General features: G+C 36.0%; 1 protein-coding gene across 2 annotated transcripts; it reads left to right on the top strand.

Annotated features, from left to right (window-relative positions):
- The first annotated feature begins 28 nt into the window (after positions 1 to 28).
- Positions 29 to 12,763, top strand: LOC139945017 (uncharacterized). 2 transcript variants are annotated; one of them, XM_071942246.1, is made up of 19 exons: positions 29 to 434; positions 2,390 to 2,431; positions 2,985 to 3,058; positions 3,570 to 3,647; positions 4,254 to 4,326; positions 4,743 to 4,881; positions 5,403 to 5,468; positions 5,782 to 5,905; positions 6,335 to 6,434; positions 6,812 to 6,870; positions 7,127 to 7,191; positions 7,302 to 7,457; positions 8,383 to 8,425; positions 8,680 to 8,794; positions 9,627 to 9,720; positions 10,476 to 10,545; positions 11,139 to 11,242; positions 11,774 to 11,920; positions 12,196 to 12,763. In XM_071942246.1, the coding sequence occupies exons 1-18, from the start codon at positions 155 to 157 to the stop codon at positions 11,895 to 11,897; spliced, it is 1,806 nt and encodes a 601-aa protein (XP_071798347.1). In that variant the 5' UTR covers positions 29 to 154; the 3' UTR covers positions 11,898 to 11,920; positions 12,196 to 12,763. The 2 variants fall into 2 exon arrangements, with proteins under 2 accessions (XP_071798347.1, XP_071798348.1); XM_071942247.1 differs by having other exon boundaries at positions 3,570 to 3,638; positions 12,196 to 12,762.
- The last annotated feature ends 4,348 nt before the right edge of the window (positions 12,764 to 17,111 follow it).

Raw genomic sequence — 17,111 nt, 5'->3', positions numbered from 1 at the left:
GTCAATTTTATGTTGAGTAGGTACTTTTCACACGGTAAGCAATAATAATTTATAATTCTAGAGGTGGATTTTCAGCACATTCCAGCAGATTTTACCTCCAAACGACTGACTAGAATCCCATCGAATTCTTCTTCACCAGACGAGGGTATTTGTGATGGAAGATGGCCAAGAAATAGCACTGACTGAGGACGCAGAAGAAGTGTCCATCTCGTTAGAAGATGACCACGAAGTGTCGACGTGGAATGGTCAGATGCGGTTGCCGGCTGGAGGGCCAGGCGGTCCGGGGCGAGCTGGAGACGGGTATGGTGATGGGTCGGCATCGTCCAGTGACGGTCAAATGCCGGAGGTTATACGAGAGATTGAAACCAAACTTGGCAATGCAAAATCAGCTGTTTGGAAGACATTAGAAAGACAAGCAATCTATATACAGTGTTGTAAGTATGAACGGTTATGTTAATTTTTTTAAAATTATATATAGGCCTATATTTATAGATATTGTAATAAATAATTTGATAATGATTGTAGGCTGTCAATTTAATTAAAAATAGACTACATGTAATGTATGATGATGTAGCACTAGAGCATTGGCTAGAGTGAGAAATAGAATCACATTTATAAAATGCAACTTGGCAATGTAAAATCAGCTGTTTGGAAGACATAAGAGAGACAAGCAATCTATATTCAGTGTTGTAAGCACTATTAATTCATTGTTATGTTACTTTACTTTATCATTTAGTAATAAATAATTGGATGAAATGTAGGCTGTCATTGTCAATGTCGTGTGTGTATAGAAAGGCTTTACTTCAGATTAATTTGTGCAGTGGACACTCCCCCTTCTCAAATTTAATCCCAAATCGGTCAAGGTGAAGAAACTGATGCAATCTAGCTGTGTACGGACATGATGGAGAGAGTACATTAAAATAGAATCACACTTGCAACATATATTCATCATATTCATAAAACCATAACATAATCGATCCATGAACGTACAGGCTGTAAAACGCATGGCTGGTTTTGTTAACCAAGATAGCAATTTAGCAGTGCGCTGTAGTTAAATGAATGGTGCTACGACATAATTATATGTTTTTTTAACTGTGCTTTTTTGTTGAATATGAAAACAGAAATTCTGAAACCAATGACTACAATCGATTGAGGCATATTATTTTAAAAAATTACTGCAAAAAGTATATTCATTTAAAGGTCATTCCTTTTGAAGTGCCAAACTCACAGCTTGAAAAAAAGGCCAATTACTTGGCTCATGTTTCTGCTAGGTTGAAAACTGACTAGATTGAATCCATTCAATTAATTCTGGGTTTTTTTCTGTATTATTTTTTTAACAATGAAAGTAGCGGGTCAGCTATAATAGGTCATTAACAAGGACAGAGTCAATTAATTAACACAAAATTTCACAACTGTATTAATAATGTCAACACAACTGGTGGAGCAATATCTCATACTTATTTTATAATCACACAGTAATGGAAAAGTTTTTGTATAACTTTCCGTATGGCGCCACCACTTTTACAAGGGATATCTCATTGAGGTAAAATAATATTAAAATTATTACTATTTATTTCATATCGAATGAAAAAGTGGTGGCGCCATACGGACACTTTTCCAGGTTTTCCTAGAGATTATTCACAACACGAAAATACCTTAACAAATACCTAAACAAATTAATGAGGAGCTTGACTATTTTTCCCTCCAGCCTCAATACAATTACAATGGTTTCAATGGCTTAGAAGCCATCGCAACATGCTAATCTCCTTTAATGTATTTGATCTTTAATCTCTATCGTTGTGACTACCCCTTTAACGTTAAAGGGAAGGTACACGTTTGGTAATTACTCAAAACAAATATTAACTTAAAAACTGACTTGGTAACGAGCATTGAAGAGCTATTGATAGTATAAAACATTGTGAGAAACGGCTCCATCTGAAGTAGCACAGATTTTGAGAAAGAGGTAATTTCTCACTAAAATTATAAAAAACTTCCAGCCAGAAGTCTTTTATTCCTATCTTGAAAGCACACAAATTTGTCCACAAAGGGTGTTTTTCTCTTGTCATTTTTTCACAACTTCGATGACAAATTTAGCTCAAACTTTCACAGGCTTGTTATTTTATGGTTATGTTGGGATACACCAAGTGAGAAGACTGGTCTTTGACAATTACCAGTACCTTCCCTTTAAACCCATAAGTCTGGATCTAATGCACTTATCCAGCGCATTGTTTACTTTTAAACTACATGTAGCATGCATAATGTAGTTTGCATTTTGTTATGTATGTCTGTACAGTATAATCTTAGGTCCGAAAGCATCCTCAAGAACATAATTTTTTTTGTTTAATGTCTTATAGTTATTTGATTTTTCTCTGTATTTTTTTCCCGTCAGATTTTGTGACGATTGCCTGCATTCTTGGGACAGGAATCCTAGGTAACTAGTCAGATTGTTTTTTTTACCTATTTACTCCAATTTAGACCCTTTTACAGAATATTTGTTGTTTAATTCAGTTAGATTAAATGATGGATACAGTGATTAGTTATTTCTGGTTTATTATTACATTAAAAACAAGTTGAAACAGCTGGCCCAATCTAAACTTGCTTCAATCGAAACAACATTTAAAAATGCAAATTGCATTAGAATATTAGAAAAGGGAACTTCTGTTTTGATTCCGAATGTAGCACTCTCTGATATACATAATGGTGTTAAATATAACTTCGCTTCTATTAAGGATCAAACTCTTGTAATTTACAAATGTGCTGCAGAGTGCTCGCATCAACAGAAAAAATATCAATGTAATTACTTACTTTCAGACAAACAGATTGAAAATATCTAAAATGTGATTGAATCTGAATCTCATCTTGAAGGACTCGGACGTCATCAGACATTGAGGGTCTCTCTGACACTCAACTGAATTCCCTCTTGACTCAGTTACTTAGGTTCTTATTTTCTCATCATGCTTCCCCCTCCCCTCCTATTTCCTCAGGGTTGCCAGTAACTCTCGCTCATGCTGGACTGTCTCCTTTCTTGGTTTCTTTCATCGTGGCTTTCTTTATGCAGGTTGGTATCTTCATGTGTCAAGTCATTAGCCTGTTAAAGGGAAAACAAGCTGTGCCTGCTTCTTGTCAAGCATTGTCAAGATAAAATAAGATTTGGAAATTTGTATAATATTGTTTTAAAAAATGTTTGTGAGAATTCAGAACAGAGAACATAGGACTTGCAATGACAAAGGTTTGGGTTTAACTCCTACCAAGCTAACCACTTATTGCACAATGAATAGAATAAGTTTTGTCGTCTAGTTACTGAATAACAATTTCTTTGATTTGTGCAATTCATTAATCATAGGCGTTAAACCAATGTATGTATGAGAGAGATTGCCTGTTGCCAGCTTGGTGTTTATATCCCTGTGTTGGAGATTGGCAAGTTCCCTTTACGGGAAGATCATCTTAACAAACAAACACTTGCCACACAGAAAGGAGTTAAAAATCACCTGCCTAGGCCAATTGTTTAGATAACATTTTCCCTTTCCGAGTAAGATTATTGATTCTTAATCTCCTCTTTTCTCTCTTAGGCACTTCTTATCTATTTCTTCATGGACTTACTCCAGAGGGCGTATGCATATCAGATAGAACGGCATAAGGTACCCAATGTAAGATAAGGAAACACTTTCTATAATATTTCAGCATTCTGGATATAGTCTGGTCAACATGTCAAGTACCGTGCAGTAACCCAATGGTAGTAAGTGAGTTAGATGCTAGATCATTTTGCACAAGTTGCGTGTTATTGAATGCTGTGCTTAAATTTATTTTAACTCTAATGTGCAAGTTGTATTTATGTTTTTTATTTTAGTGTTTTGTTTGTTTTATTTTTTAAATTTTGTACCGCTTATAATTTCCCCTCCTTTTTCTGTGTTAACATGTGCTTTATGATATGATGAGTTTTGTTACATTTTGTTTTTGGTGTTAGTATAAATCAATGTTTTGATACTTATACTTAATTTTATAATTGAAGTAAGAAAACTTGAAGAATAGTGGCTCATTTCAAAGTGTAATCTCGAGATGCAGGTTTTTACATGTGTCATTGTTCCAAATTATGTTGCTCTCTGCAATTTATGGTTATACATGGCACAAGCATTGGGATCAAAACGTTAAACTGATTTGGAGTTGAACTTACTTGATCAAAACATTAAACATGTTAAATTGTAACAACTTTCTGTTCAAACTAATATTTCAGTGTTTATATTTGATGACAACAGGCCGTATGCAGTGAGGAAGTTAACGTTCCTCTACAAGACATGATGTCAGACGAGTCAACAGAAGATGGGTCAGGTAAACAACTCAAGGAGAAACTCAATCTCTAAAGTATATTAAGGGCCTTGTTGTCACCCGAAGCAACATTTACAGGCATCTTGGAGGCAACCAACTGCTTTACATAGTACAGGACAACTGTTTTTAAACAATGTCTTGCGATCCCCTAGAATAGTATGAAGTATGAATGCCTTTTCTTCTTTAAGATTGCCTGGAACAGGTTGCCCTATGTGACATAACCCTAAGAGTTGTCCCAAGAAAATGCTGCCAATTGGGAACCATATTTGGCCTTGAGTATGTGAAAGTTCATTGCAATAATAAAAAACAAAAACAAAAAAACTAATATCCTTGTCGCTCTGGGAGGTCAAAGGTCAGATATCATGGACTTCTTGACTGGCAAAAGTTCACCTTTAAGCTTGTTTTATGTTTGCTTGTAGGTAATGAGAGTAACCAAAGAGAGAGGAGAACTCCAGCATCTTTGGGGAAACCCCCTACTCCTAATCTACACATGCTCGGCTGTCTCTTCCTACCGATGGGACTAAGACAACTCTTTGATATCGTTCTTCTCTTGCAATTGTGAGTACAGCCATTATTAAGTCTCTTCCATTCATAAATATTTGTTGGGTTTTTACACCCGCAGGGGCAAATTTTGCTTCGGCTGTCATTTGTCCCCTCAGGTGTACAAAACTGGTGGCATGGTTGGCTTGTGCGTAAAGCGCTCGCCTCTCACCAAGTTGACCCCGGTTCGATTCTCGGCCAGGGCCATGTGTGAGTTGAGTTGTGTGTTGGTTCTCTGCTGTGCCACGAGTGTTTTCCCAGGCCATCCAGTTTTCCTCCCTCGGGAAAATTCCAACACTTTCGATCTCGGGCTGTGCTTGGTGGTCATAATGGGTTGATGTGGCTGGCTGCCAATGGCGTCCTTGCATGCCTGCTTCTCGAATCGCATCGTTGGCAATTAAGCTCTTAGCTGTGATGATTAGCCTCCCAAATTATTTTAAAACTCCATGGACCCCGTCACTTTGGCAACAACTGTAACCACAGAGAGGCTTGGAGGTAACAACATATGATAAAAATTTCTTTTTGTTCCCTCCTAACAGTGTGTCGATTCTCATCAGCTATGCTCTAGCTGGTAGTGAAGCCTACGCTCAAGTCTTCAATATCAAGTAAGATCCATCTGTGGCATTACTTTTATTCCTTAAATTATTTACTTGATCAAACAAAACATAATTACAAAGGAGCAAATACAAGAAGATGAATGAAGAAGTAAACCAGACAAAAGCAAAAAAAGTAAGCAATATATAACAAACAAATAATACTTTAGAATTTAGCCTGAATTACTTTATCAAGTTTGATTATAAAGGATGTCTGGTGATTGAGTTATGCAAGCAATTTCTTCTTAGTAACTGAACATTTACCATCTTACTTTCAGGTATATTTACGTCATACCAATCTGAACATTTACCATCTTATTTTCAGGTATATTTACGTCATACCAATCTTCGTCTGGGTCCTCTCCTTGGCGATTGTATTCGCTCAAAAGTTTGTTCAACCCGTCGTCTCCTTGATGACTCTTGCTAAAGGAGGTGTCTTGGTCGCTACGGTAAGTTCAATCATTGTTATCATTCTATTAATCTTTGAGATATAAAATCAATAAAAAGAATAACCCCTCTGTCTTTCCACTGCAAAACGAAAAATTACATTTTCGAGAAAAAACAGTAAAGGCTACAGAGATAACCTGGTTGCCGTATAAAGGGATGAAAGTGTAAAAAAAGAGGCAGAGTTAGGTCATACACATGCATTTGAAACTTTGAAATGGAAAATGTGCCCTAAATTTACCCAGATTTGATCTTTTATAAGACGAAACATTTTCAGTTTCTGCTCTTTTACCCTGGAAGGGTGGAGCTGTCAACACTTTAAACTGGTTTTGCATTTTATTAATGCCTTTATTGTTATTATAGTTTGTTATTCTCTATCCTTGATGTAAACCTAACATTTATTAATAATTGTTATTTTGTTGTTGTTCTCGAAGGTGATTGTAACATTTGGTGTTGGTTCAGCCGTTTCCAACAAGATATCTAACGACTTTCATTACATCGGTTCACCATTCCTCATGGGAACAGTGGCTTTAGGTAAGTACAGGGTTGGATTCAATGGTTCTAAACCTTCCACTGGACACTAGTGGTAATTACTCAAAATATATATTAGCATAACAACTTACTTAGTAACGAGCAATAGAGAGCTGTTAAAAGTATAAAACATTGTGAGAAACGTCTCCCTCTGAGGTAATTTCTCACTCAAATATTTGAAGCTGAGCAAGAAGGAACTTTAAAAGATTTCAGACCTGAACAATTTTGTGCAACAGGGGTGTTTTTTCTTTCATTTTTTTCTTGCAACAATCATCAGTGACCAATTGAGAATTTTGTTTACAGACTTTTTATTTTATGCATATTTAAATTGTATTGTTGAGTTGTTGACCTTTGGTATGCTTCTTTAATTATTTTATTAGGTGGTGTAGTCAACATAATGCCAATGATGTACGCTAGACTGGAGTTTGAGAAGACACAGGTAAATAATTGAACTGGATCCAAAAGAACAAATAATCGATCACACTGGTAATATACATGTATCATGCAAACAGTTCAAAAATAAATGAAGACATCACGTCAAACTTGTAAAACATTTCCAGCAGTGATGTGTGAAGTTTTTTGGAAAATATACTCTAAAAGTTGTATTGTATTGCTGTTGGTTTTATGAAATGGATAACTAATCATCATTTGATAATTGTTTTACTTATTTCTTTTTTAACATTATCTAATTCCAGATAAGATGTTTTATGTGGGCCGTCTTGCTTGGTCTTCTGACGTGCACAATACTCAATATTTTCTGGTAAGATAATTTCTCAAAACCTCTCCTCAATCTTTTTCAAACATGAGAGAAATTGAACTTCATTTGAGTGACCCCTTGTGTGTGACAATTGTGGTTGTTGTTTTGTTCAGGTGCTGGGCGGTGCTGGACATTGTACCTCAGACTAACTACTGCGAGGTCGTCAGTCATATCACAGATTACGACAACAGCAGTGGGTCAACTATCACCATATCCTACACACTCACACCAAGTCCACATGAATGTCTGGAAGATCTATCTCTTGAACAGTGAGTCTAAGAGGGGGCTGGGGGAGGTAGTTGGGTGGCCCTACTCCCATCGAGTCCACACGAGTGTCTTGAAGATCTATCTCTTGAACAGTGAGTCTCCAAGAGGGGGCTTGGGGAGGGGGTAGTTGGGTTGGGGTGATACACTAACCTACTCACACCGAGTCCACATGAGTGTCTTGAAGATATATCTCTTGAACAGTGAGTCTCCAAGAGGGGGCTTGGGGAGGGGGTAGTTGGGTTGGGGTGATACACTAACCTACTCACACCGAGTCCACACGAGTGTCTTGAAGATCTATCTCTTGAACAGTGAGTCTCCAAGAGGGCGCTTGGGGAGAGGGTAGTTGGGTTGGGGTGATACACTAACCTTCTCACACCGAGTCCACATGAGTGTCTTGAAGATATATCTCTTGAACAGTGAGTCTCTAAGAAGGGTGGGGGAAGGTTGTAATTTCATCATGAGGGGGGGAGGGGATGGTTGAGGATATGGCAGGGTAAAGACCCTAAGCTACTTACACCAAGTCCACATGAGTGTCTGGAAGATCTATCTCTAGGACAGTGAGTCTCCAAGAGGGGGCATAATGTCATCATGAGGGGGGGGGGATGGTTGAGGGTACGGCTGGGTCAAGACCCTAAGCTACTTACACCCAGTCCACATGAGTGTCTGGAAGGTCTATCTCTGGAAGATCTATCTCTAGGACAGTGAGTTTCTAAGAAGGGCGATATTACCTATCAAGGGGAGGGGGTAGGGTATGGGTCAAGACAGTAACCAACTCATACCAAGCTCTTCTAATAACTTGATCTTTGTCTCTGTCTTGGATTTAGACATCATCTGAACTTAAACCTTTTAGAATAGACCTTATTATTCTTAAATACCTCTGAGGCCTTCTTTAAGGTCATGTCATCTTGCTCTCTTCTCTTATTCCAGTTCCGAGGAAGAAGGTGAAATAGCGACAGTTCCGCTGACAAAAGTAAGTATTTTTGGATTAGAGGTTTTACATGATGGATATTAAGTGAAATGGAGATTACAGTGAGATGTTTATTAAGCGAGACAGAGATTAAATGAGATCGGGACAAGGTGGGATTTATTTGTCTATATCATGTTGAGACTTTGTACACAACGGAGTCATTTCACTTCAGGGTTGTTCGTGAATGGTTCTTTGTAAATCGAACCCACTTTCATTTATTTGAAAATTAAAGTCTGACATTTTTTCTTAACTTTCAGATTTTGCAGACTGATTACCCTCAGTATTCCTGGGTTGCTGTTCTTATTCAGCTCTTCATTACGATCAGTATAACAGTGTCTTACCTAACAGTCGGATCGGCTCTCATGCATTCATGTAAGTTATCTTAGTATGGACCGAGGGGGGATAGAACTAAATCTGATTCAGCTTTTCATTACGATCAGTATAACAGTGTCTTACCTAACAGTTGGATCGGCTCTCATGCACTCATGTAAGTTACCTTAATATTAGCCAGTCACTGTGAACCGTTGACTTGCTACCCCACAATGGGTACCCTAGAACGTATTCCTAAACAACATTGTGTAATATTAGCAATCTCAAAACAGATTATAGGCAAAGTGTACCTTAGGTTTTGGGAACAGTTTTGCTTGTTTTAAACCTATAAAAATGTACACGAAGACAAACAAAATGTGGACTAATTATGACAACGCAGGAAGAAAAATCCCCAAGAGCAAGACACAATCTGAGAAGCATTACTGCAGTAATGCTTCTCAGATTCCAATTTTGGGGCATAAAAAGTGATCTCTTTTTACATAACAACATTATTTTGAGTAGAAATGTTTCTCAAAATGCTTTCTACTATCAAGAGCTGCTGTAGGCTTCAAACCATTGGTTATTATTGCTATTAATTTCAGGAGTTATTACCAAATGTATACCTTCCCTTTAAGTGTTTCATTTGCTGTAACTTTGTAATGGAATTTTGTTATTTGCTGTAACCTTTTAATGGATTGCTATAACTTTTTAATGGATATTTGATGTAATTACGCATTGATTGTTTTCGTTTGGAATAATTAATTTTCATAACATTATTTTTTTAACTGGAATTGTGTTAAATTGTTATGTGCTCTCGAACAGGCTGGTCCTGGAGAGAGCGCAATAATAAGTTCAATAAATTGTTATTATTATTATTATTTTTGGATGGTTACAGTCTTAGGTTGGTTAGACGCTCAGATGGCTTGGGATAGAATTGATCGACACGTCAACAATCCAGCAAGAAATTACAGCTTCTTATGTTCACAGAGGTGAGTTATCTTCACATCATCTTCAGCTTTCTTAAAACTTGTCTTGAGTCATGAGGCAATAAACCTCAACGCTCTATTTGAAACTGTCTGACATGACAGCCAACTTCAGTGGACCACACTTGCACAGGCTAAGGCAGTTATGATGTACAGGATGGTGACCAACCTGGGTGACGTCCCACACACATTTCTGGCACCATGCACCGTTTCTCTGAGGGGTCATTCTTACAAATACATGATACCATTCATCAGGACAGGGGTCTACCAACAGTCATTCTTCCCCAATAGCATTAGGATATAGAACAATCTCCCGGAAGACCTGATCAACTGCACAACTCTTGCTAGTTTTAAGCAGGGTGTACAGTCAGTCCAGCTCCACTAGGTCAGACTGAGCTGTTTTTAGCCGCACGTTCACTGTTCACCCACCTGCACTGTATATATCCAAACCCTCGCATGCACACAACAACCACAGTACGCAATACACCTGATGGTGGACTGTACTTTTACGACAGAAGAAGTCTCCATCTAACTTTGTTCTAAACTTCCCTCAAGACTCGTCTTATAAATGATAAATAAGCAGCAACTAGCAACAGAGTCCAGCATCCTCCTGAAGACGATCAGAGCATACTGATCGAAACATTGAGTTGTCAACCACTGGTTTGTTAAGAACCAACACTACTCAAAGGTTATTACACATGGTGCTTAAGCAAAACCTCATCTAACAATCAGTACTCTTTTCTGCTGTCTTTTTTTTATAGATATTGTCGTCCATTTTTATGTCTTGCTGTGTTTTCGTTAGTCTTCATTATTGCAATGCTGGATCCAAAAGTGAGTACAACTCATTGATTTGAGACATTTGAAGCTTAGGGAAGAGTGTATTTATTCAAATTCCTTAAATAAAGACAGCACACAACCACCCAGTCCTGCCAGTGGAAGATTTGTGTAATGTAAGAGTTCACTCCTACATGTATCTTTCAATTTTACAGACACTTTTTGATTGAAAGGGGCCACCTGTACCTTGCCTCGAAGGAGCATACTTTTCTTAAATCCAAATGAGTAAAATACATTGCTAAAGGCACTGGACACTATTGGTAATTGTGAAAGACCAGTATTCTCACTTGGTGTATCCAATTATATCATAAAATAACAAACCTGTGAACATTTGGGCTCAATTGGTCATCAGAGTGGCACAAATTTGTGTGCTTTCAGATGCCCGAGAAAGGCTTCAGGCTTGAAGTCTGTTTCAGTTTCAAATATTTTAGTGAGAAATTACCTCTTTCTCAAAAACCATGATACTTCAGAGGGAGCCGTTTCTCACAATGTTTTGAGTTATTACCAATAGCGTCCAGTGCCTTTATTTGAACTTTGATGACTTGTTGGGTTTGCAATTCTAAAAATGATTTGTTTTTTTATGATCTCAGGGGTTTGTGACGATGTTGGACAAGATTGCATCTCTACTCCTTAACACTGAGGCAGGCATCTTCATCTTCTTAATGATCAGAAACAGTCGCTCAGAAAAATACAGGTTAGTTACCGAGACGCTCGAGTTTGTGGTGTCTTAAGCTAGGGGTTTATTTCTAATAGATGATTAAAGTTACACTCGAGAACAAGTGCTGGGTAGCCATGCAAGTATAATAACAGCAGAGCTAGTCAGGCAATGTTTTTTTTTCTGGGCACTAGGTGGCAGCAGACATACCAATTAAATCCTTTGTTCTCAGTAATGTTTGAAGCTCAGCACGAAGTAAAGAAGGATATACAAATGGCAAGTCTGCTGCCACTTAGCGTTCCAAAGTTAATCTAGCACTTTCAAAATAAACTTGTAAAACTATTTATCACTGCATGAATCATTCATAGCAAAAAATACTGCAACATATGCTATGAATGAAAACGACTTCAACCAAAAGTAATTGTGAGTTGGTGACTAGAGTTGATTTGGTTATTAATTTTAATTAATATTTTCATTATGCCCAAAAAATATTAAGTTGCCTAGCAGTCTTTTTTGATGACTAAAAGACTCCACTGTTATTATACTTGTCTCTTATTTGTTTTCTCACAGCCATTTGGTGATACCTTTTCAAACGAGTCCGTATCTGCAACCCTTGCTGTTCCTCATGGCTACTTACTTCATCTTTGCAGTCGTCTACGATATCGTGGTGTCTCTCATTGAAATATTGAGCTAGTAAAACTTGTCAGGAAAATTCAGGTATGTTTTATGAATATTCCGGAATTGTATCATGAATATTCAGATATTGTAACTGAATGTTCAGGAATTGTGTCCTGAATGTTCAGGAATTGTATCATGAATATTCAGGTCTGTATCATGAATATTCAGGTAATACATTATGAATATTTAATTGCAGTTGAAGTGTCTTCGTCCATATACATGTAAAATAGTTTATTGTGGTCTAAATGTATGCTAATTTATGCCATAATGCTTATAATAGAAATAACTTGGAGGCTTATCATCCTTACTCACAGCTAAGAGCTACAACGTGTTCAAGAAGCTGGCATGCAAGGGCGCCTTTTGCTGCCAGCCACATCAACCCATTATGACCACGGAGCACAGCCAAAGATCGAAAGTGTTTGATATTTTCCAAAGGGAGGAAAACTGTATTGTCTGGAAAGCCCTCGCGGCACAGCAGAGAACCAATGCACAACTCAAGTCACATATGGCTCCGTCCGGGAATTGAACCGTGGTCACCTTGGTAAAAGGTGAGTGTTTTACGCACAAGCCAACCATGCCAAGCCAAACAAGGCAACCATGCAAAGCCAAGAGGGGAAACCATGCTTGTACGTATATATTCATGAGCACTTTTAAATCCTTATGCATTAATTGACGTCTGTATCTAGTTGTCCTCTTCCTCCAGTTAGTGTCTTGTCATTCATGTCACCAAAGGTCAGTAGTTACTCATGTAGCCTTATACACTTTTTTAAGCGAAAATTTTCAAGGCTTATTATAACCTTGTGAACTTTGTGAAAAAATCATAAAGCCTTGTGAGTTTTTCGAAAAAAATCATAAGGCTATATATAGCCTTGTGAACTTTTCAGAAAAAATCATATAGCCTTGTGAACTTTTCGGTAAAAATCATAAGGCTATATATATAGCCTTGTGAACTTTTTTGAAAAAATCATAAGGCCTTGTGAACTTTTTTGAAAAAATCATAAGGCTATAGCCTTGTGAACTTTTTTGAAAAAATCATAAGGCTATAGCCTTGTGAACTTTTCAAAAAAATCATAAGGCTATAGCCTTGTGAACTTTTCAGAAAAAATCATAAGGCTATAGCCTTGTGAACTTTTTTGAAAAAATCATAAGGCTAAAGCCTTGTGAACTTTTCGGAAAAAATCATAAGGCCTTGTGAACTTTTCGGAAAAAATCATAAGGCTATAGCCTTGTGAACTTTTCAGAAAAAATCATAAGGCTATAGCCTTGTGAACTTTTTTGAAAAAATCATAAGGCTAAAGCCTTGTGAACTTTTCGGAAAAAATCATAAGGCCTTGTGAACTTTTCGGAAAAAATCATAAGGCTATAGCCTTGTGAACTTTTCAGAAAAAATCATAAGGCTATAGCCTTGTGAACTTTTTTGAAAAAATCATAAGGCTATAGCCTTGTGAACTTTTCAGAAAAAAATCATAAGCCTTGTGAACTTTTTTGAAAAAATCATAAGGCTATAGCCTTGTGAACTTTTTTGAAAAAATCATAAGGCTATAGCCTTGTGAACTTTTCGTAAAAAATCATAAGCCTTGTGAACATTTCGGAAAAAATCATAAGGCTATAGCCTTGTAAACTTTTCGGAAAAAATCATAAGGCTATAGCCTTGTGAACTTTTTTGAAAAAATCATAAGGCTATATATAGCCTTGTGAACTTTTTTGAAAAAATCATAAGGCTATAGCGTTGTGAACTTTTTTGAAAAAATCATAAGGCTATAGCCTTGTGAATTTTTCGGAAAAAATCATAAGGCTATAGCCTTGTGAACTTTTTTGACAAAATCATAAGGATTATAGCCTTGTGAACTTTTTTGAAAAAATCATAAGGCTATAGCCTTGTGAACTTTTTTGAAAAAATCATAAGGCTATAGCCTTGTGAACTTTTTTGAAAAAATCATAAGGCCTTGTGAATTTTTCGGAAAAAATCATAAGGCTATAGCCTTGTGAACTTTTTTGAAAAAATCATAAGGCTATAGCCTTGTGAACTTTTTTGAAAAAATCATAAGGCCTTGTGAATTTTTCGGAAAAAATCATAAGGCTATAGCCTTGTGAACTTTTTTGAAAAATCATAAGGCTATAGCCTTGTGAACTTTTTTGAAAAAATCATAAGGCCTTGTGAACTTTTTTGAAAAAATCATAAGGCTATAGCCTTGTGAACTTTTCGGAAAAAATCATAAGGCCTTGTGAACTTTTTTGAAAAAATCATAAGGCTATAGCCTTGTGAACTTTTCGGAAAAAATCATAAGGCTATAGCCTTGTGAACTTTTCAGAAAAAATCATAAGGCTATAGCCTTGTGAACTTTTCGGAAAAAATCATAACTAAAATGAACTTTTTTGAAAACATCATAAGGCTATAGCCTTGTGAACTTTTTTGAAAAAATCATAAGGCTATAGCCTTGTGAACTTTTCGGAAAAAATCATAAGGCCTTGTGAACTTTTTTGAAAAAATCATAAGGCTATAGCCTTGTGAACTTTTTTGAAAAAATCATAAGGCTATAGCCTTGTGAACTTTTCGGAAAAAATCATAAGGCCTTGTGAACTTTTTTGAAAAAATCATAAGGCTATAGCCTTGTGAACTTTTTTGAAAAAATCATAAGGCCTTGTGAACTTTTTTGAAAAAATCATAAGGCTATAGCCTTGTGAACTTTTCGGAAAAAATCATAAGGCCTTGTGAACTTTTTTGAAAAAATCATAAGGCTATAGCCTTGTGAACTTTTCGGAAAAAATCATAAGGCTATAGCCTTGTGAACTTTTCAGAAAAAATCATAAGGCTATAGCCTTGTGAACTTTTCGGAAAAAATCATAACTAAAATGAACTTTTTTGAAAACATCATAAGGCTATAGCCTTGTGAACTTTTTTGAAAAAATCATAAGGCTATAGCCTTGTGAACGTTTTTGAAAAAATCATAAGGCTTATAGCCTTGTGAACTTTTCGGAAAAAATCATAAGGCCTTGTGAACTTTTCGGAAAAAATCATAAGGCTATAGCCTTGTGAACTTTTTTGAAAAAATCATAAGGCCTTGTGAATTTTTCGGAAAAAATCATAAGGCTATAGCCTTGTGAATTTTTCGGAAAAAATCATAAGCCTTGTGAACTTTTTTGAAAAAATCATAAGGCTATAGCCTTGTGAACTTTTTTGAAAAAATCATAAGGCCTTGTGAACTTTTCGGAAAAAATCATAAGGCCTTGTGAACATTTTTTTGAAAAAATCATAAGGCTATAACCTTGTGAACTTTTTTGAAAAAATCATAAGGCCTTGTGAACTTTTTTGAAAAAATCATAAGGCTATAGCCTTGTGAACTTTTCGGAAAAAATCATAAGGCCTTGTGAACTTTTTTGAAAAAATCATAAGGCTATAGCCTTGTGAACTTTTTTGAAAAAATCATAAGGCTATAGCCTTGTGAACTTTTTTGAAAAAATCATAAGGCTATAGCCTTGTGAACTTTTTTGAAAAAATCATAAGGCTATAGCCTTGTGAATTTTTCGGAAAAAATCATAAGCCTTGTGAACATTTCGGAAAAAATCATAAGGCTATAGCCTTGTGAACTTTTTTGAAAAAATCATAAGGCTATAGCCTTGTGAACTTTTTTGAAAAAATCATAAGGCTATAGCCTTGTGAATTTTTCGGAAAAAATCATAAGGCTATATATAGCCTTGTGAACTTTTTTAAAAAAATCATAAGGCCTTGTGAACTTTTTTGAAAAAATCATAAGGCTATAGCCTTGTGAATTTTTTTGAAAAAATCATAAGCCTTGTGAACATTTCGGAAAAAATCATAAGGCTATAGCCTTGTAAACTTTTCGGAAAAAATCATAAGGCTATAGCCTTGTGAACTTTTCGGAAAAAATCGTAAGGCTATATATAGCCTTGTGAACTTTTTTAAAAAAATCATAAGGCTATAGCCTTGTGAACTTTTTTGAAAAAATCATAAGGCTATAGCCTTGTGAATTTTTCGGAAAAAATCATAAGGCCTATAGACTTGTGAATTTTTCGGAAAAAATCATAAGGCTATAGCCTTGTGAACTTTTCAGAAAAAATCATAAGGCTATAGCCTTGTGAACTTTTCAGAAAAAATCATAAGGCTATAGCCTTGTGAACTTTTCAGAAAAAATCATAAGCCTTGTGAACATTTCGGAAAAAATCATAAGCCTTGTGAACTTTTTTGAAAAAATCATAAGGCTATAGCCTTGTAAACTTTTCAGAAAAAATCATATGATTTTTTCTGAAAAGTTTACAAGGCTATAGCCTTGTGAACTTTTTTGAAAAAATCATAAGCCTTGTAAACTTTTCAGAAAAAATCATATGATTTTTTCTGAAAAGTTTACAAGGCTATAGCCTTGTAAACTTTTTTGAAAAAATCATAAGGCTATAGCCTTGTGAACTTTTCAGAAAAAATCATAAGGCTATAGCCTTGTGAACTTTTCGGAAAAAATCATAAGGCTATATTGAAAAAATCATAAGGCCTTGTGAACTTTTTTGAAAAAATCATAAGGCTATAGCCTTGTGAATTTTTCGGAAAAAATCATAAGGCTATAGCCTTGTGAACTTTTTTGAAAAAATCATAAGGCTATAGCCTTGTGAACTTTTTTGAAAAAATCATATAGCCTTGTGAACTTTTCGGAAAAAATCATAAGGCTATAGCCTTGTGAACTTTTTTGAAAAAATCATAAGGCCTAACTTTTCGGAAAAAATCATAAGGCCTTGTGAACTTTTTTGAAAAAATCATAAGGCTATAGCCTTGTGAACTTTTCCGAAAAGTTCACAAGGCTATAGCCTTATGATTTTTTCAAAAAAGTTCACAAGGCTATAGCCTTATGATTTTTTCAAAAAAGTTCACAAGGGCATAGCCTTATGATTTTTTCAAAAAAGTGAACTTTTTTGAAAAAATCATAAGGCTATAGCCTTGTGAACTTTTTTGAAAAAATCATAAGCCTTGTGAACATTTCGGAAAAAATCATAAGGCTTGTGTCGGTCGGTCGGTCGGTCGGTCGGTCGGTCGGTCGGTCGGTCGGTCGGTCGGTCGGTCGGTCGGTCGGTCGGTCGGTCGGTCATAAGGCTATAGCCTTGTGAACTTTTTTGAAAAAATCATAAGGCTATAGCCTTGTGAATTTTTCGGAAAAAATCATAAGGCTATAGCCTTGTGAACTTTTTTGAAAAAATCATAAGGCTATAGCCTTGTGAACTTTTT

The sequence above is a fragment of the Asterias amurensis genome, chromosome 12 (assembly GCF_032118995.1).
Source record: "Asterias amurensis chromosome 12, ASM3211899v1".
Taxonomy (NCBI): Eukaryota; Metazoa; Echinodermata; class Asteroidea; order Forcipulatida; family Asteriidae; genus Asterias; species Asterias amurensis.
The sequence above is the reverse complement of the archived record's forward strand: the minus strand, read 5'-3'. Positions and strand labels throughout refer to the sequence as shown.